Source organism: Taurulus bubalis (genome assembly GCF_910589615.1).
Source record: "Taurulus bubalis genome assembly, chromosome: 2".
Taxonomy (NCBI): Eukaryota; Metazoa; Chordata; class Actinopteri; order Perciformes; family Cottidae; genus Taurulus; species Taurulus bubalis.
In genome coordinates this window covers 29,736,212-29,756,363 of record NC_136590.1, presented here as the reverse complement: position 1 = coordinate 29,756,363, position 20,152 = coordinate 29,736,212, and the positions used below count along the sequence as shown (strand labels likewise).

Genomic DNA, 20,152 nt, shown 5'->3' with positions numbered 1-20,152 from the left:
ATGGCCTCTCAGTCAGGGTAAGAAATGCATGGCTAGTTGGCTGCTTTACTTATTTCTCTTGGTGTCTGGAAAGAATAAAGCACATAACTTCATTTTCACTACGTTGTACAAGTCATGCTAAAATGTTTTTAGACAACAAAAAATCGTACTATAATGGCGGTCTCTCAGAATCCCAGTCCTTTTATTCATGGTGCTCAGATGGCCATGAGTTCTTCCCTTTCTTTTCCTTTTTCTTTTTTGGATTGTGTAGAAGTCGTGCCCTGGCTGTTATGTTGTGAGTGAGAAAGAAACGGATGAGCTGATTAATTTAGGTTCAGAGTGAACTAACTGCCTTTTCAACTCAGACTTTGACCTTTTCAGTTTGGCGCACTGTTGAATGATTACAATAAACACACATGGCCACCACTGTTTGATATTAATACATATAATTTTAACTCATGTTGTGTAAGGATTGGCTGAGGCATGCTCTGTCCTCGTTTTGAAATTATCTGAATTGCCTTCCTTACTATATTGGCAACTGATCAATTCTGTAGGGCTTGGGCCTTGGCTGAAGTCTTGGGCCAACATTTAAAACCAAGGCTCATTCATGATTTGTGCCTCTTAAGGTTTGCTATTGAAACAAGTAAAATATATATTTAACTGCTTGTCCTGGGTATTTCTCAGACTGGGCTGGTATTTGATAAGTGCCTTATCCTTCATAAAATAGACTCAATTCAAATAAGGAAATAAAAGATTGTAATTTAAACGATTAAAACATATCTTGTCGTTGGTAGTTTTAATGATGATTTTTTTAAAGCCGTTTATAGTTATTTTAAACCGGTCATTATTGATCTCTATCTATTTATGTCGTTCATAAATGTCTCCTTCAAACAACGGAATTTATTTAAGTTTCTCACCAACCGTGGCCGCTACGCTAATGGCCAATGAACGAAGGAGTAAAGTCACAAAATAGAGTTCTTGTTTGGAAGAAATCGTGTGATCTATTTAATGTGAACTCGCCCTGATAATGTTATAATTAATAATTTACCTTCGCCCAATTCTCATTTTCACTGAACGGAGCCTGAACGCATCATGATGTAACCATCCAAATCAGGGGTGTCAAACTCATTTTAGTGAAGGGGCCACATACTGCCCATTTTGATATCAAGTGGGCCGGACCAGTAAAATCACAGCATAATAACGCATACATAACGACAATATTTCTCTGTTTTAAATTATTGGTGAAGGTTTTTGGATGTTAAACCCTATTTTAAGGTCTTTCTTCAATAAACTAGAAACATAAAGACCCAAAAGTCAGACATCAGCCCACTGTTTACCTGCCTGGGCTCTCCTCTGATTCCCTCGCAGTTGAGCAATATCTGTAGTAATGTCAGTGCTTCAATCCATTGCGACTTTGGCCTAATGGTTAGCGTGCCCATCTTTCAATCAGAGGATCAGTGGTTCGCACCTCGGCTCTGCTAGTTTTTTTCTTTTTACAATTTTAACAATTATCCCGCGGGCTGGACTGGACCCCATGGAGTTCCGGATCCGGCCCGCGGGCCGTATGTTTGACACCTTGATCCTTCGTTCTTTGGCCATTTGCGGTGCTGCCACATTTACCAGCTTTCTTGAACACAGATTGGTTGTTTACAATATTACATACAGTACATTATCAGAGATCGGGGACTAGAAAAGCATAAATGCAGATGTCCTGATCGCATGTTTTACTGAATATTGGCAGATAACAATAGTCAGTAAAACTTAATTTTTATAATGTGATGATGAATGTTAAACTGTGTCATTAATGTTCACATGCATGCCGAACCGCGAGGGGAGATCTGTGGATAATGGATCGACAGTTACACCACTATTATTGAGTCATGTCTTATTTGTACACTTCCCAGTCTTTGTTGATGCACCCAAATAGAAATGAGAAATATTCTCAACCAGGCTCCCCTTAACTAGGAAGGGAAATCCTCCAACTCTTGCCTAAAAAAAGTAGACTCAAGATTTAAAAGTAAGTTGGAGATGCTGTTTGGCATCTAGCATGAACTGATTCTGGAGCATTATGAATATGACTGGGGATATCCCCTTCACCACGCCGTAGTAGTTGCTCTGTCATGTTAGACGAAAGATTATTTTAGCGCAGTGGTTACATTTTTCTCCATCCTGCCTGAAGTTTGTTATGCTAAGCCACACTTTGCACACAGTAGCTTCCATCTATCATGTTGTAAATGTGCAATGCAGACAGAAGTGCGGTTGGTTCAAACCTTTTCAGGAATCTATGAGATGAATTGGAAACTGTTTCTCAACATCTCTTGATTCTTATACATAAGTTTGTCCACACATCTTGTTATTCAGAAAAGTTTGCTTTTTATAGGACTCTTCATATTTATCTATCAAGGGCTCACAATTTCTTCCAAACAAGAACTCTTTTTTTTGTGCCTTTACTCCTAAATGATAGAAAAATGTTCTTATGACACTTATGATCTGTAAATATTTACAGAATGCCTATCGGTTCAGTTTTTATCAGTCATATGAAGGCAGTGCATTGTTGAACTGGGTTTTGGTTTACTTCCATAGAACGTAGTTTGAATTTCTAGGCTGGTCTACGGCCAACTTAAAAAACAGGTTGTGCTCAGATGTGTGATCCATAGTCGCATCATGTTGCCAAGTTGTTCACATTCTTTTTTGCCATTTGGGCACTTGGTTTATTTATTACAAAACAAAAGCACACTGACTTTTATTTTTCTTAAAAAGACTGGAGTTATCTTTTGAAAAACAACCCAGGAAATGGATGATATATTTATCCTATAATTTTACCCAAGAAAGATTCCCGGATGTCAATTGACTTATTCGCATGTTGCAAAGGCACAAAAGTAAAGCGGACTGCTGGCTGGTATCGGCCTAAATACGAACATTATTGTTGAACCCAAAAGCAGACGATTGAGCCTCTAGTGGGATCAAGTACTGTGCTACAGTATGCAATGGTGTAACCCCCTGTTCTGCTAATACAAAAACAATAGTTTGGGTCAAATAGTTGGGCAGAATGGACAGGAGCACTGTTTACAAAGGATTCTGCGCCTGGGGCTTTTAATTATTTAATAATAATAATGCATTTAATTGATATCGTACTTTTCATGGTACTCAAAGGCACTTTACAAAACATTTTAAAATCGTCCTAAAAGCTATACAGTAAAAATACATATAAATAAGAACATAGAGCACACAATCACACATAAACATTTAACACTGTTCTAACAGTTGCCCATTCACAGATTCAGCCCGACTCCAAAACTGAGGTCAGCAGGCTAACTTACATGTGTGTATATTATACCAGCATACTAAATGCACCCATGGAATATAAGCATTTTGTTTGGTTATTTGTAATCTGTGGAGATGTAGAAACAGTTATGTCGAGGGCATGAAACTGGCTTTTTCTCAAACCACAGACTACATTTACAGCATGAAAGACCATTACATGATGTTGGTACTTGGAAAAATAACTAACGTCAAGCAGAATAAACTAGGATGTGGCAGTAAATCTTCAGCTCTGTTAGCTGTAGTATATACTCAAGGAGACCAGTTGTCCATTCAGTCGTTGCACATTCGGTATTGTGCAATTTACCATCAACAGTGTTTTTTTTTTTTTTTAGTTTGAGATAATGTGTAGTCTAAACTTCCAGCACAACTGAGAAGTACGTTTAGAGAGAAACCGTGGGGTGTTGATGAATGTTTGGATGGTGGATTACCAAAACAATGTTTTCTTCTTTTCTTGACACACCTGCTGATAACACTGGTGCTAATGGTGTGTCTCAAACAGTTCACAGTGGCCTTGGTCGCCTCCTGAGCTTTGGCTTGATGTAGCCTACTGAGCTATACTCAAGTTGCCTGTAAGGAGTGATGACTCATAGTTGGGTGTTGTTGATGACGTAAAACAGGCAGAGGCGTTGTGAAGGCGTCGGTTGGGAAATTACAATTTAGACTTACTGATAAGCTTACTGATAACAAGTCTGAATTTGTAAAAATGTGGAACAAGTGTTTGCATGACTAGGTCTGCAATAGATTGCTGCAGGAATCAGTTTTGAAAACCCGGAGAATGATTTGGACTTCTGGTTCCCTCGTCTCAAAGTCTGTTTTTTTTTTAATGGCCTTTTAGTCAGATGCCTGAAATAAGGACTGTGGTCAACAAAAGCTTTAGAGATTTTAACGATTTGTTCTACGAATATCCCACGTTTTTAATTTTGAAGTTTTTGTGTGTCTTTTAAAGAAGGTGGCCGCTAACAAGTGGCTAAATGAGACTACAAATCGTCATTGTGCAGACTCGTCCAGCTTTAAAGCCCTGTTGTCTGTACTCTTAACTCATTCGACTGCCACGTGGATAGCTTTTTACTTCTGCTGATTTGCATTTACCCCATGCGTCAAAAAATCATAAAGGGTTGTGTTCATTTGTGAAGACTGAACAAAACATGTCAGTATTATTAACATATGTTTGCCATAGAGCCTATTTTCTGTAATTATTTATAATCCCCTCTAAAAATCTCATTGGCTTTTGGTACGAGGGAACCAGATGCTAACTTCTGGGTTTGGCCTAAAAATAATACGTCATCCCTGCAGCTCTTGATATTACCATGTGATCGCTTGTTCTGATCTGTTTTCATGTAAAAGCAGTGTGAATTCTTTCAAGAAACTGTAGCCTAGTTTGACTGCCCTCTCATCTCATTCTTTTTCTTCCTGGTTTTGAAATCTGTTTCCTATCTGCTTCTTTTAATCTAGTAAAGTAATCTTAGTAAAGATTGATAACACCCCTGTGTGTTGTGTTTATAGTTGAGGAGGAGGCAGGGTGGCTTCTGTATAATCACACTCTGTCAACCGCTTTAAAATCATTGTTGTCGTTGGAAGAGCCCAAAGCTGTCGACTTAAACAGAGAGGTGACACACCTCGCTAATAATTTGCTCGTTTCTGGTTTTAAAAGCGCAGTCGTTGCTTTCTGTTACAGACAGAAGTCTTGTTTGTGGCGTTTGATCTTTTTTAAATACACATACTTGTTCGGTCCAAATGGCCCAGCAGAAGTTTTACAACTTGTAAAAAGACGTTAACAGCCGTGTGTTTTATCCCCTGGTAGTGTACACGGCTTTATTACATGTTTTTGGTGTTGTTTTGTCTCTCTGGTGTTAATCCATACGTTTACGAAGTTTACAAGGTTTCTTTCCTCAAATGGCTCTGTAATTTCATGTTTGCGCTCCACACATAATGCTCAGTGAGGGCAGCGATCTGTGTTCTGTAGTTATGGAGTCGATGGCTTCAAGCTAAAGTTTAATGGCAGCAGGTTGTTTAATCTTAATTGCAGGCGGATTTACCTCCATGCTATTCTTGAAAAGATTTACATATTATTTTCATGTCGAGTGAATGACGCTCTACTCCAAAAATCCTAAACTTGTCTATTTGAATTATTTATTTTATGAGCAAACAACCATTCAAATTGTAGTTGCCAAACTTCTCAATGTATGACGATGTTGAAAAAGTCCGTTAGCAGTTTCAGATGGGGGACAAATTTACATTGACCATCTGTACAAGCAGATCATTTGCAGGAGAAGTAGACGTCTGCGTATTGTCTAGACCAGCCTATTAGAGACTACTTTCTCCACTGGACATCTCTGTGCTCCCCTCTGTTCATGAGGTGTGGGGTAACACTAATGAATGTCCTTTTTGGGGTTTACCAAAAAAAACTGACTCAAAGTAGAGGACAGTTGATGGTTGACTAACTGTATGATTTGTGGTGAACAGTTGGAAACTTGAACTAGTTGGTGTTCATTTCAGAACCGAGGAATCGTAGCAGCAGAGAGAACTGAAGGTCTTATGTTGTTTAGTTATGTTACTTCACTGTTTAGGAGCAACTTTTAGGGAAATTCTGAGAGACTCGCCAGGTGTTTTTTTCACGATACTGCGTCGTTTACAGCCGTCCTTGTAAAAACCACAAGATAAGGAGTCTGCTTACAGTCCTTCCTCGGCGTGTTCTTATGTTGACTTGTTGTTGTTCTGTTTGCGTTATTAGCAACATGAACCGTGAGGACCGGAATGTGCTCCGAATGAAAGAAAGAGAAAGGCGAAATCAAGAAATCCAGCAGGGAGGAGGAGAGGCCTTTCCAGCAAATTCACCTCTCTTCCCTGAACCCTACAAAGTGGTAAGTTTGTTTACCTCTCCCTTCAGTTTTGACATGAAATTGATTTGTCAGTTCAGAGGAGTTTTGTAACAGCGGCAGGAAGTGAGAACTGCACAAACGTACAGGAACATTAATGTTGATACAGTTTTGTCATCACCTACACCTTTTAAAAAAAAATATATATATATATATTTTTTTTTTGTTTGCCTCTTTAGTCAAACTGCTGTTTAGCTTTAGGCTTCGATGGCAAAGGTGGGAGCCTTTGTTTTTTTGGTGTCTTTGTACACATGCGTGTTTGCACGCTTTATGTAACATTTGTTTGACTTTATTCCTACATTGCTTCAGTCTGGAAAGAAAAAAAAGTTGATTTAGTTTTTAACTCTAAGTTGTTTTCAAGAAAATCCTGTTTGTTGAAGACTTGAACTCATTTTGAGGCTGCCTTTTTAATAATGGAAAAAAGATTTGTTCTTTTGTCTCTTTCACAATGACCTTCAGGATCCTGCAGTTTATGGGATGAAAAGTTAAATAGGGCAAACTCATAAAATGCTTACTTCATATGCGAACACTTCATATGTGAACAAGCTCTTTTGTCAATGACGATCCTTCTTTTAATCAAGATGATTTCAGCACAAATTTCCAGCTGTAATTGGCTGATCTGTTTGCAACATAGTATGTGGTTACGTTAATCATGGGTATTAAAAACAGTGTTTTTCCAAGCTTTTGGCTTGATGATTGGCTGTCAGATAATCAGCTATTGACTAACTCGGCACAAGATACAAAAGAGTCGGTTGAATTGTCAACACCTGTCTTTGGTTAGCTGTTTTGTTGTGCAGCTGAAGAAGGTAAACAGACTATCATGCCCCCCTACATCTTCCTCCTGTGCTCAGATACATATAGATGTAAGCCAGCCAGCTCCCTGCTCCTGGTCGGCCAGTATAATTGTAAAGAGGATATGAGTTCTCTGAACTGGTCTAATCTTTGCCACTAACCAGATTTGAGCAGAGGTAAGTGGCGACTCTCCTGAGCCAGAGTTGGCCATCAAAGAGGCAGAGAGGAATGTGTCCTGACAGGTTGGGAATAGAAAGGGGACCAGAGGTGAGGGAGGAGTGCGGACACGTGTGTTTTGGACCACAACAAAATGGAAGATAAAAAGCTGACTTTGAAGAAGGGGAAAGTACTTGACCTTTTGCACAAGAGAAGAAAAGGCAGTTGCAGCAAATATTGTTGTTGTGCATGTTATTGTTTTTCTGTCTTTAGAAACAATAGGGCAAATAAATGCAGAAATGGCCAACTGTTTAAGTCACTGGCTTTACTACACTTTGTATCTTGTCTTATGTAAGTTTCAGTCTCCCCCCCTCCCGCACCACCCCTCTGCACCCACCCAACCCAACCCATTCTGTCATGCTCCACTAAGTGGAAGTTTACTGTGTTGAGCATTAAAGGCCATGTGTGCACGCAGCTGCAGCTGGGGCCTCCCAGATGTAGACCAGCAAAGCAGTAACATTTTTACGGTGCTGAGCTCACATACTTTTAACTCGGCTGCACAGAGTGATGAGCACACAATTATCTGTTAAATATTGATATTGGTATATTTGAGGATACGTACACGCACTGTATAAAAATGCATATCATCTTTTTTGAATTTGATTGAAGTTGTCCTTTTTTAATTGTGCCGAGATCCAACTAGCCCCAGGAACTAAGAAAAGGACATAACAAATCCAATAATCACATTCATGTTTGCCTTTTTTCACGGCATTTTAACCACAAAGATTTGGCAAATTAGACGGGTAACAGATTCAAAACTAATGCCGTAGTTTGTCGTTTTTGCAGGCGAAAAGGTCAACATGGAAGTAAAGTTCCTAAAAAGGTTTGTGAGAGCGTTTCTGCAGACGGACAAGGCGGTCTAATGCAATATGTACGTGTTCTGTTTAGACAATATTTTCAGAACAATGAACCAACTGTGTAATGATTCAGGTGTTTATAATTTACTTTTACACCAACATATGTGCCAGTATGTGTGATAAACCAGAGTATTACCCTTTTTGAAGAACTTGTATTGAGTACTTGTATTCACAAAAAGCTGCAGTGTTTTTGTTCCACTGGGTGTTTTTAATACAATCATAATAAAACGCACCATTTATGTTCGTACCATGACGCGCCACTTCACCAACTACACACGTGTGAGCCAGGCCGTGCTAGCAGGAGGTAGTGGTTGTGCATGTTATGACCAAGCTAGTTAACGTTTCCTGCAACAGATAACGGCTTGTGTTTCCTCACCCCGTGTGCGAATCTGTCAAACATAATAGAGGTCCAACGCTTCATGTGAAACTGGATATTTTGCACAGACTGTCACGGGCTGATTGCGAGCAGGTCGGCTGGAACCTGTGGCTTTAAAGTGATTGATTAACCTTTTGTGGTGGAATTATGGGTGGACTTATCTGTGTTAACAGATGGGTGTGGACTGACCAGGGGGGCCCCCATTTTGAATGCGCTAACTGAATGATTGACAGATCTCCATGTTCAATCGATTATGTTCTCAAAGTCAATTATTTTAAATGTAAAACTGATGACACATGGTTCAGGATATAATTAGTTTCTTACTTTTTTGTCAGATGTAAATCTGCATTTGAATTATGCTCTTTTTGCATATTTTTGTGATTTTTAAGTTTTTCTTTGTTGGAGTAATACATTTTCTCCATTTTTGATAGAAAGCAAAGCAATTAACCCAAGTGTTGAACTTGTGCCCATAATGACTGTTTTCTCTGCCCCTCTTTTCTCCTCCCTGCTTTCCCTCTGTTCGTTTCTCTCTCACTTATTTTCCTCTCAACCAATTTTCTGTCTCCTTTCTCTATGGCTGTGTTTTTCTATATTTCTTTCTTTCATCATCACTCTGTCCTCTTCCCCACCTCTCCCTCCCCCCTTCTCTGCTTCTCTCTTCAGTCCAGCAAGGAAGATAAACTGTCAAGCCGTATTCAGAGCATGCTGGGCAATTACGACGAGATGAAAGAGCCGATTGGTGACACACTTCCTAAGCTTGGCGGTAAACCATCTAACAGCTCGTCTTCCTCCGAGGAGAAATCGGGCCCACCTTTGTTTGGCGGGGACCAGCGCGGCGTCGGTAGCGGTGGCAGCAGCCAGAGCAGCAAGTGGACTCCTGTTGGCCCCGCAGCAGGTGGATCTTCGTCCCAGTCCCAGAAACGCTCAGGACTCCAGGGCGGGCACGGTAGCCAGAGGAGTAGTGGCAGTAGCGGCAGCAGCAGCAGCAGTAGCCAAAGACACGGAGGGGAGGTGCGGGAAAAGAAGTCGAGTAAACACAGCGGAGGGTCAGAGCACTCAAAGCCGCACACATCGAGTCCGGCCAAGGGCTCGCTGAGTTCCTCCAGCAGCAACAGCCACTTGCGGAGTTCCTTGTCTGCCGAGCAGCATCACAGCAAGGAGCGTTACCGCTCCAAGTCCCCACGAGACAGAGAGGCCAACTGGGACTCTCCCTCACGGGTTCACACCACCTTCCCCACTGGACAGCACTCGAGTCAGGCTTTTCCCCCCTCTCTCATGTCCAAGCATCCAAGCTCCATGCTGCAGAAGCCCACAGCGTATGTGCGGCCTATGGACGGCCAGGAAACAGCAGAACCCAAGAGTTCACAAGCAGAAGGCTACAGTGGACAGTCGCACAGCAGCACCATGGGAGAGATGAAGTCCAACAGCAAGGCCTCACTTTCCAAACTCAAGATCCCCTCACAGCCTGTAGAGGTAAGGCTTGTCAACGGGCTTTCCATAAATTCTATGTTAATGTGTGGCATTTAAGGGAGAAATCTATAGTAGCAGTCATTGTATATCGAATGTATGGTCTAAGAATGGCAGAGCGGTGTTAATGTTTGGAGCATATATTCATAATGATGATGTAATAACTGGAAGAGATTACCTCGCAGCATGTTGCACTTGGTCTGAATGAACTTGTAGGTCTAATAAAATGTCTTAAGAATGACTCCTCCTCCTCTCACCTGCAGCACTGACCATCATGTTGATTATGAAAACGTGTTAAACAAGATGTTTCTGTCTTTTAGGGATCTGGTGACGCCAACTGTGTCGATGAGATTCTGAAGGTAATTGTATTTTGTTAAAACGTTTCATCAAAAGTATTTGGAGAGGAAAAAAAAACAACCTATTGCTCGAGTCAGTGAAAGAGCACTTTGCATTACTCACACCTTACCACTAATGTTCACATTTTTCCGTGTGTGTTTATTCTTTCTTTCTTTCAGGAAATGACTCAGTCGTGGCCCCCTCCGCTGACAGCCATCCACACTCCATGCAAAACAGAGCCCTCCAAGTTTCCATTCCCCACCAAGGTCGGCATTGCACCGGTCCCTCTGTTTACTGTGTGACTCCAATTATGTGTCATGTGTTGTGATGTGTCTTGTTCGGTGCAAACAGACCGTACACAGCAATTGCAACCAAACCAGAGAAACCTTTTTGTGGCCGTCTAATTGGAACTATAAAGTGCTGGAACTATATGGATTGATATTTGATTAATATCTGATAGTGAAACTAACACAGAAACTAAATGAAAGTTGTTTTAACCTTCTAAGTGTCAATAACGTGCTAATGAACATCATAAACTCAAGGAGTTCCATTTAAAATTGATTTATGTTTTTGTCATTGATTGTTAAAATGGGCAAATCTTTTGGGTTTGTGAAAATAATTCGGAATGTGTTTGTGTTTTTTTACCTCAGGACTCTCACCCTTTTCCAAGTGGGCACAGTGAGTACCACACTTATTTCTGATTCAAACCCAATATACAATAAATATGTATATATCTATATTTGTTATGCTAATTGCTCATGAGTTTTGTTTGTGTTTTTTAGAGCGAGGTAGTTCGTCCAAGAGCTCTAGCAGCCACCAGTCCAAAGCTTGCGATGACCAGCCCACGTAAGTGCTCAATCTTTTCCTACTTTTCTCACTAAAGCCCATGTTTAAGTCTTCCAAGTATTGATTTAGACAACAAAGAGTTATGACAAGGTAAGAAACATTAAGTAACCAGACGTCCATAGATGACCTCACTAAGTTATGTAGACGCAGCCACCATTTACACTACTGAAGCACAAATATTTAATTTAGTGTCATTCCTCTATTTCAGTGTACTAGAAGATGACCTGAAGCTCAGCAGCAGTGAGGACAGTGATGGAGAACAGGACTCTGCAAAGAATGCCTCAAGGAACACTTCCGCAAGGTAAACCATAACACGTGTACATTTACGGGGAGCCTCAACCTTTGCACACATTACATCCACACCTTTACACAAAATCAACAGTGCGTGTTAGCAGTGACAATAACTGCATTGTGAGGAAAATTCTGAATACAGCTGAAAAATCAAATATGGAACCGTTAAAAAAAATATCTAATCTATATGTAGTGGTTCAGGAAAATCCTCAACTATAAAAGTGTTGCCATCAATTTTCCAGAGATCATCAGCATATTGAACACTTCAAATATTCGCATGGAGCAAAGAAATGTGTCCATGGGATTTAGCAAGATCTTAAACGCAACACAATTTTGTTTATTTGTATTCATCCTTCAGTATGTACAACATGACTGAAAGTGTTCTGCACTCCTTTTGCACACAGTATAATGCCGTTTTACACTTTTTCCTGTGACAACAGCAATAACAGTGAAGGAGCGGAGCAATCAAGGGATGATTCCAGCAGCCACAGCGGCTCAGAGAGCAGCTCGGGCTCCGACAGCGAGAGTGAAAGCAGCACGACCGACAGTGAAGCCAATGAGCACCCGCGGCCCGCCTCTCCTGAGGTAACGACTTACCAGTAGCTTTGTGCAAAGCTCAAGTGCTACTTAGTGATGATTTGGTACTCCGCCATCGTTTTAAATTGAACTGCTCTCTGTCCACCCTCATTTTTGGTTGTAATAGTTACATGGCATCAATTGTTCTTTCTTCTGCCATCTTTTATGTTTGACTGGGTTTCATACTTGTGTTCAATAATTTTCTCTCGCAAATACAAAGTCTTACGTCGGTGTATTCTCTTGCTCCCCTTCAGCCTGAACAACCCATGGCCAACAAGTGGCAGCTGGACAACTGGTTCAAGAAGGCCAAGCAGTTCTCTCCAGCCTCTCCAGTGGACAATGTTCCAACCAAGTGCAAAAAAGAGGGCAGGGATAATGGCTCAGGACGCGGCTATAGTAGCCAGGGAGGGGGTTCAAAAGACTCAGCTGCGCCTACCCCAAGCAGGGACCTACGGGCGGCACAAAAGGGTGCGGAGGGTGGCCGCGGTCGGCAAAAATCCCCCGCCCAAAGTGAGGGTGGCACAAATCCGCGAAGGAGTGTGGGTAAAAAACAGCCCAAAAAGTCTGAGAAGCCTCCGGTGGTGGAGGAACCCAAGGGAGGACTGAGGGTGGAGAGTGAGCCGGCACCAGAGATGCCTCCTCATCGACCTAAAGCTGCTACTAAGGGTTCTCGCAAACCAAGCATTAAAAAAGAAACTAAATCCTCTCCGAGACCCACTGCGGCTGCTGTCACTACGGCAGATAAACGCAAGGCCAAGGCACCCACCAAGACTTCACAGAAGTCTCGTGAGTTTGTCGACACAGACTCTTCATCGTCAGACTCTGAGGGGAATGACAGCATCCCGTCCTCGTCGCAAACGCCCAAGTACACAGAGAGTATCAGGACCCCCGTGTGTGTGTTTTCTCCAATGGAAGAAAAAGAGCTGTTGTCTCCTCTCAGTGACCCTGAGGAGCGCTACCCTACAAGGCAGCCCCAGCACCAGGTTTTACTAGTGAAGATAGGTTAGTCAAAGCTGCACAAATTCTCTCTGCATTCTGTGCACTTGTTTCACATTTGTCTAACTGGAGTGCACACTGCTGAAGCTTTTCTTTTCTTAGGAACAAATTAAACCGTACCCTTCCCTTCCTTTTCCTCCCCATTTCCTATAGATCTTAGCTTGCTTTCTAGGATCCCTGGGCGGCCCTACAAGGAGCCTGCAGAGATAAAAGTGGAGAGGGACGACTCTCTAGACAGGGACAGCAAAGACTTCAGCAAACAGACCTCTGAGAAGAGCTCTAGTAAGGCCAAGAGGAAACACAAGGTATGAGACTGGATAGAGCAAATTCCTGTCTGTATTATCTGCTGTTTTGATCAATCTTAAAATGTTTTTCTCGCTTTGAAAAGTGTAAGGGTGGTGTTATTCAAACCTAGCTCACTAGTTGGTTCAACCTGGAATGTTTCGCCCCCACGGTTCTATTGGTTTGAGCCAATGTGGACATGAGCAGGCGGAGATTGTCTAGAGACAAAATGACTATCCTTATTAAGATAATTTAATCAAGTTGGCATGATGCGAAGAAGCCTTTAGAGGCACATCTTCCCAGGTCACATTCCTGACCAATGAGAGAAAAACTTGCTTGGGATGGCTTTTTTTTTATTTACAGATTTTGGACTGCTCTTCAATATTGTCTTATGAACACAAGCAAATTGACCTAAATAATAGTTAAATGACTAAACAACGTCACAAAAAGATTAAACTGCTTTTTATTTGGATCTTTTTTTCATTATTACTTTCCTCTGGGACGTAATAATTGTTTCATTTTGGTTTCATAATGTGTCATCATAGCTGTGAAACTACCAAATAAAGACTTTGAATCTAAGTGCTATGTTTGGGTGTAACAGTGAGTTAGGGAACCATTAAGCATTGGCAGAAGGTTGTACTGCACTTCATATGAGTTCAAGTGCTGGGTTGCACATTTCTTTGTCATCAAATCCCTTCCTACAGAGGCCTGTACACACGCCAATAAATCCTTGAATGTGTCTTTTAATTTCCTGTGACCTTTCTGTCTTTTAGAATGATGAAGATGGCACAAAGCCAGAGATCAAGCGTTGCAAGCTAGAGGAGAAGTCCCTATCTCATCATAAAAACAGCAGTAAAGAGTGGGTATCCTTCCTTTTCCTTCTGATTATCCTTAACTCTAAAACACTGAACAGTAGTACTTCATTTCTTTACAGGTAACCTGAAGCTTGCCAGATTTAATTTTCACTATTCTTACAATTCACAAAAAAAACCCTGTAAACTCTAGTTATAACATCAAAGTATAAAGACTCAGAGAAATAGCTTAATTACATTATAGGCTCTTTAAGCCGCACGTATTAATCTTCATAATAATGACATCTCGGCTACGATCTTAATATTGATCTGTAGTGTAAATACTTTGCGATGGTCCGTTATTTAAATAGCGTTACAATGCCGATTCATATCCCACCAGGCCGAAGAGGTCTATGGAGAAGAAAGAGGAGCCAGTCCCCTCGCCTTCAATGTCAGGTCTTCAGCGGACGCCCAAGGCAGAGCATCCGAGTCGAAAAAGGACAGTCAGCCAGTCCTCCACCTCGTTGTCTAGCGGGACAGGAAGTGGAAAAGAGGGAAGCTACAGCACCAAGGGCAACTCCACCTCCAAACACAGAAAAGGAGAGGACAAGGGGCGCAGCACACGCGACGGCAAGGTGAGTCCGTGTAACCTTATCCCCGGCCATTTGCTGTCGCGTGAATACCTGGCATTGTGGATACTGGGAAGTGCAAGTACAGTCTTTCATCAAATTTGCCAACTGTTAAATTCCCCCCCCAGAGGAACTTAAATATTGAAGCATGTTTTAAAGGACAAGAACATAGCTGCTATATATTGTATATGCCCAACATCCATTGAGCGCAAAACATTTTTGTATCAATTTGTATCCTCCACTTCAAACACCAGGCCCCTTTTTTTTTTTTTCTTCCTGAAACTTTATTCCCTCTCGCTTGCTGTCTCTGCAGGAGAAATCCTCAAAGGGCTGCGATAACCAGCTGGCTGTGCCTCCACTCTCCACAGACGGCTCCAAGTCTCAGAGATCCAAGCTGGTGTTTGAGGACAGGTAAGAGGAGCTCTTTCCACTGTGGATAACCCCTCAGCAGGGTATGCAGAAAGAACTGGGGATCTAGGGTTGCCTTTGATGCATAAAGCTGCAGGAGGTTGGGAAGGTCATGCATAGATGTGCCTGCATGCAGGAGAGATGACGTACATTTCCATTTTAAAAGGCTCTCTGTGGGGAATCTGTGTCCTTTTCATGCAGAGGTAAAGAAAGAACAGTCTTTCCTCTTATGTTTTTGTCTATTGTTTTGTGGTTTGATTTAATGGGAGAATACCTATGTTGTTTTCATGTATATCTGTGCCCAGTGGAAATGTATGCTGGTTCAGAGAAGTAATTAAATCAGTTTGACCTGTTAATAATGTTGTTTCAGGGTCCATTCGGCAGATCACTACTTGCAAGAGGCCAAGAAACTGAAACACAATGCAGATGCACTGGTAAGAGCGTGAGCTTCATGCCTATTTACATGTGTAATTGAGAAGATGCAGTGTCAGATGCCGCATGCAAAGCAGAGGAGAGGTTGTTAAACGAGGTCCGGACATTTTAATGTCAAACAACATCCTGGCAAGGTTTTCATGGACATTAATGCTTGACATAGCAACACTGTTACATTTTTAAACAATTTCCTTTTTATTGCTCACATTTATATGATTGTTTATAATTTATTGTCAAAAGTCCTTCTTTCTCTGTGCTCTGTTATTGAGCAGTATGTTTAAAAATATATTTTGTTTTAAACTGTTTGTTAACGGCTTGCTGAATGTGACTATATTTAAGTGCCGCACTGGTATTAATGACTTACCATAGATTTGACCTGAGATACCCGACCTGGTTGCATGCTAACATAACAAATAAACACACACAATATTGATGAAAACAATAAGCAATAATATTTGTATTTTCTTTAAAATAATATTGTACATTATGGATACACTTTCAATGTATCTAATATAACTGGAATATGTGGAAAATCAATTAAACCTCACTACGGTTCATTAGTCCACATCGATGATGTTATACATTCCATTTAAAGGCCAACGCATACTTAAGTGAGTTGTTGCTGCTGTTATTAAAAGAGTTTATTGTATTCCACACCTAACCATGTGAGTTATGCAACATGGCCATGCCAAAACCATGTCAAATTATGTGAACAGCATTTAGGTGTGCACTGCTGTGCCAGGTTCAGAAAGAAAAGCCCCATTAGACCAGTAAATGCTCACTAACTCGGGATACACCGCCATCAGTGATTTCATGGTTGTGTCCCTGTTACTTCTCTTACAGTTGGACCGTTTTGAGAAGGCGGTGTACTACCTGGACGCTGTAGTGTCTTTCATTGAATGTGGTAACGCTCTGGAGAAGAGCGCTCAAGAAGCAAAGTCTCCCTTCCCCATGTATGCAGAAACGGTGGAGCTCATCAAGTAAGGACAAATATACTTTTCTTTTCATTGTAACAATTTAGAGGGGGCCTCCACCATTTTGTTCACATCAAAGTCTGTCCACCGGTCCTGTGTGGTACCACTGCGTAATCCGAATTGCCTTTAGTGATGTCACTCGAGTCAGCGTCAGTTGTGGCTGAAGACTAGAAGTTTGAATATGAAAACTAACCTCAGGATGTGGAGTTAGAAAGAAGTGAGCTTACTCGACCTCTGTAGCCGGATCCTCATCTCTGCTTGTGGCTAGCGGTGTGAGGCTACTTTACCTGATGCTAACATAACACACGCGATATCCAAATGAACTGACGGTGGTCAAGTTGGACTGTGGGTAATGTAGGCAGCAGGTTTTGACAAGAAAGACGAATGTTTGGAATTAAAAAAGATGATATTCCTGGTTCTGCCATTGTAGGTTCATGTTATAGAAGTGCAGAGTACTATTTTAAACAGAAAGTCAGTGTATTACATGTAACTTTTATTTAAATAAATGTCTGTAATGACCTAAGCAGTTGGTTCTCCAAGAAACAAAAAAAATAATGTCTGTCTCTGTCTTCAGATACACTATGAAGTTAAAAAGCTACCTGGCCCCAGATGCTACTTCCGCAGACAAGAGGCTTGCTGTGCTTTGGTAAGTACGCTGTCTGACAGCAGCGGATGTATTTCATTTAAAGAGGCGTCGTCCTGTCCTTAGCCTTCAACCAACAGTCCTCAAAACCCTCGCTATTTGATTGGAAGGAAGGTCGTCTATTCAAGCAATCCCCCGATCTCTGGTCATTGCTGTTTTCTTTGCATGTTTTAGATCAAAATTAACCTCTTTTTTTCTCTTTCCAGCCTCCGATGCCAGTCGCTCCTCTACCTGCGGTTATTCAAGCTGAGGAAAGACAGCGCACTAAAATACTCCAAAACACTCACTGAACACTTAAAGGTACATTTTGTTTCCTGGAAGCTGAAATCAAGTTTGGTGAAACTTCAAACGCAATATGAATTCCATTCATGTAGTTTACTATTTATGTGAATGTGTAACCTGCTTTGTACATAATGTTCTTCCCCTTCATTTTGTTTGACAGAATTCTCTGAGTAACACCCAGGCTCCCTCTCCTGGAATTGGAAAGTAAGTCATCTCCTTCCTCGCTGTTTTGGAGATTAAACATAATCGTAAAGAAGACATCTGTTTCCTGCACATGTTGAGAGGGAATAAGTTTGACATTTTGCCAATTGTTAAAAGTTTAAGAATTTCACAGAATGTTATTTTACAGTGCAGTAGATTTCTTAACTTTCTGTTATGAAGAACAGTTGGATGCTCTTGCATCATTCTGGGCTGCAATTACATAAATATTACTATCAGGGCCGATATTCAGTTGGTTAACGGTCATTTTTGACAAAAAAAAAACTTCAGCCAGCACTGTCATGACCAGGCTCTTTTCTGTTTCCGACATCAGTAAGGCAGGTATGCCCTCTCCAGTGTCTCCCAAACTGTCGCCGGGCCCGGCCGGTGGCTACTCGTCAGTCAGCAGCAGCAGCAGCAGCAGCAGTGCCAGCTCGTCTGTGACCATACCTCAGCGTATCCACCAGATGGCTGCCAGCTACGTCCAGGTCACCTCCAACTTCCTGTACGCCACTGAGGTCTGGGACCAGGCGGAGCAACTATCCAAGGAGCAGAAAGGTAAACTACCTTTTTTAACATCGAACCATGTTTTGGGACAAATCAATACTTGGGACTGTCGTTGACTGTCGGACCCAAATGAAAAGGGGCATTCCTGACAGATCCCAAGACTGAAAAGTATACTTATCCGTGTTACACCCACCAAAGTCTCAATCCAAATTCTGTAATATTATAGCATCGGCCTTTTGCTTTTATGACTTCAGTACGAGGTTTATTTTAGAACATTGATGTGTCGCAACTGGTAATGCTAATATTCTGTAAGTTTCCTACAATTCCAGCACTTTTAGTTTCAAAATGAAATATACAGTCTGACTGTTTAATGGAGACCTCAGTTGTGTGTCGACTTTCCTTTCCCTTTTACGTCTCTACTGTCTGGCAGAAATACCCTGAACAATTTGCTTTTGTACTATGGGGATCAGCTAGAACTCCTTATGAATATTAACAATTTAATGGTGCTGAAACAATTACTTGATCAGCATTAAATTAAATATCAGAATATGTGAAATCTGAATATCTTTGGGTTGAACTGTTGGTTGGTTATAATGAGCAATTTTAAGACATCCATCTTCAGCTTTTAGAAAATAGTATTTCACTATTTTCTGACATTATATAGACTAATCATTTAGTTGATTATTAAGAAATAGTGAACAGAAAACAAGGCTTTCAAACTGGCACTGACGCCTCTTGCTTTGTCTTTTTGTTTTCCCAGAATTCTTTTTAGAGTTGGACAAGGTGATGGGTCCTCTGATCTTCAACACCAGCAGCATGACAGAACTGCTGCGTTACACGCGGCAGGGCCTCCACTGGCTGCGTCTGGACGCTAAGCTTATTCCCTAGCAAGGACTCGTTCCCGCTCGCTGCTCACACACACACACACACACACACACACACACACACACACACACACACACACACCTTCAGTTAAGGAACATGTGCTCAAAGACAGTCACGCATGCGCCCACAGACACACATACAATGATGTACTGTATACACACACACAGTCCACCTCTGCTTCTCCATACGCACACACGTGATGAACTTCTCAGACATATCTCCAACACTGTGTCCCTTTTCTACACCAGCTTGCCAAAAACACTGAGCAATCTAGAGCATCTCACACCGTCGGAAGGACCACACAGGGAGAAACATCGGAAACTGCAGCACAGGAGAGAGAAAAAAGCTTATTGCCATGCTTCATATATCGGCATTCTTACAATCTTTGCAATGTTTCTATCTAATTGGCATGGAAGCGCTGGGTGAACAATTTGCTATGAAAAACGCTTAACAATGGGGTTTGGTTTTTAGGCTACTTTGACTTTTAACTTTTTATTTGACTTTGTTTCACCAAAGTACCTCCCATGAACACCAAAGGTGCTTTAAAATGAAGGTTTCTCTTTATCATTTTTGTGCCTTGTATGTGAGTGACAGGAAAACAAACAGCCACCCGTCATATCTAAATATTTTTTCTCCCCTTTTTTTTTTTTTTTTTCTTTTACAAATGTTATGCTTTTTAAAAAAATATATTTAACAGTTAACAGAAGCTGGCAACATTCATGTTTTTTATTGCAGTCTTTCAGTTTTAAGTCGAGTCCTGTTAACACACTTTAGAGCAAAGATGGCGTTGGCCACAAATTAAGCGACATCACACCATCTGGATTCATCTTTCCTGCAGAGTCTCCAGGCGCTAGAGCTTAATCTTGGAGCATGCCCACAAGATTGAAGAACGGACTGTAGGAAGGGCTACTGTGCACAGCAGATTAATACTTCTGACACACATATTTATAAATGTTCTCTTTATCAATCAGCGTATTGGTTTTAAATGGTGTAGTTTTTTTTTCCAGAATCACCAACTTAATTTTAGCCCTGCTAGAAAATTGAATGTTGGTCAGTTTGCTCAAACCATTGTGGTCCGGTTTATTGCAAGGAGCAGCATGGCCTCTAGGTGCCGCTAGCAGGGGCTTTTAAACTCTTGGCCTTAATCAAATTGATCTCGTCAATGTTCTCTCTAAGAGATTTGCTGTCT

At 41.3% G+C, this 20,152-nt stretch overlaps 1 protein-coding gene across 1 annotated transcript; it reads left to right on the top strand.

Annotated features, from left to right (window-relative positions):
* Positions 1-18,966, top strand: aff4 (AF4/FMR2 family, member 4; the record flags this gene model as incomplete). The annotated part of the gene is made up of 21 exons (XM_079236052.1): positions 1-17; positions 6,035-6,164; positions 9,084-9,893; positions 10,208-10,246; positions 10,403-10,489; positions 10,874-10,901; positions 11,006-11,069; positions 11,278-11,370; positions 11,801-11,945; positions 12,191-12,938; positions 13,086-13,237; positions 13,988-14,073; positions 14,406-14,640; positions 14,948-15,045; positions 15,413-15,476; positions 16,318-16,454; positions 17,023-17,094; positions 17,298-17,391; positions 17,534-17,577; positions 17,906-18,129; positions 18,839-18,966. 21 exons carry the CDS (start codon positions 1-3, stop codon positions 18,964-18,966), a joined length of 3,495 nt encoding a protein of 1,164 aa, XP_079092178.1.
* Between the last annotated feature and the right edge of the window lie 1,186 nt (positions 18,967-20,152).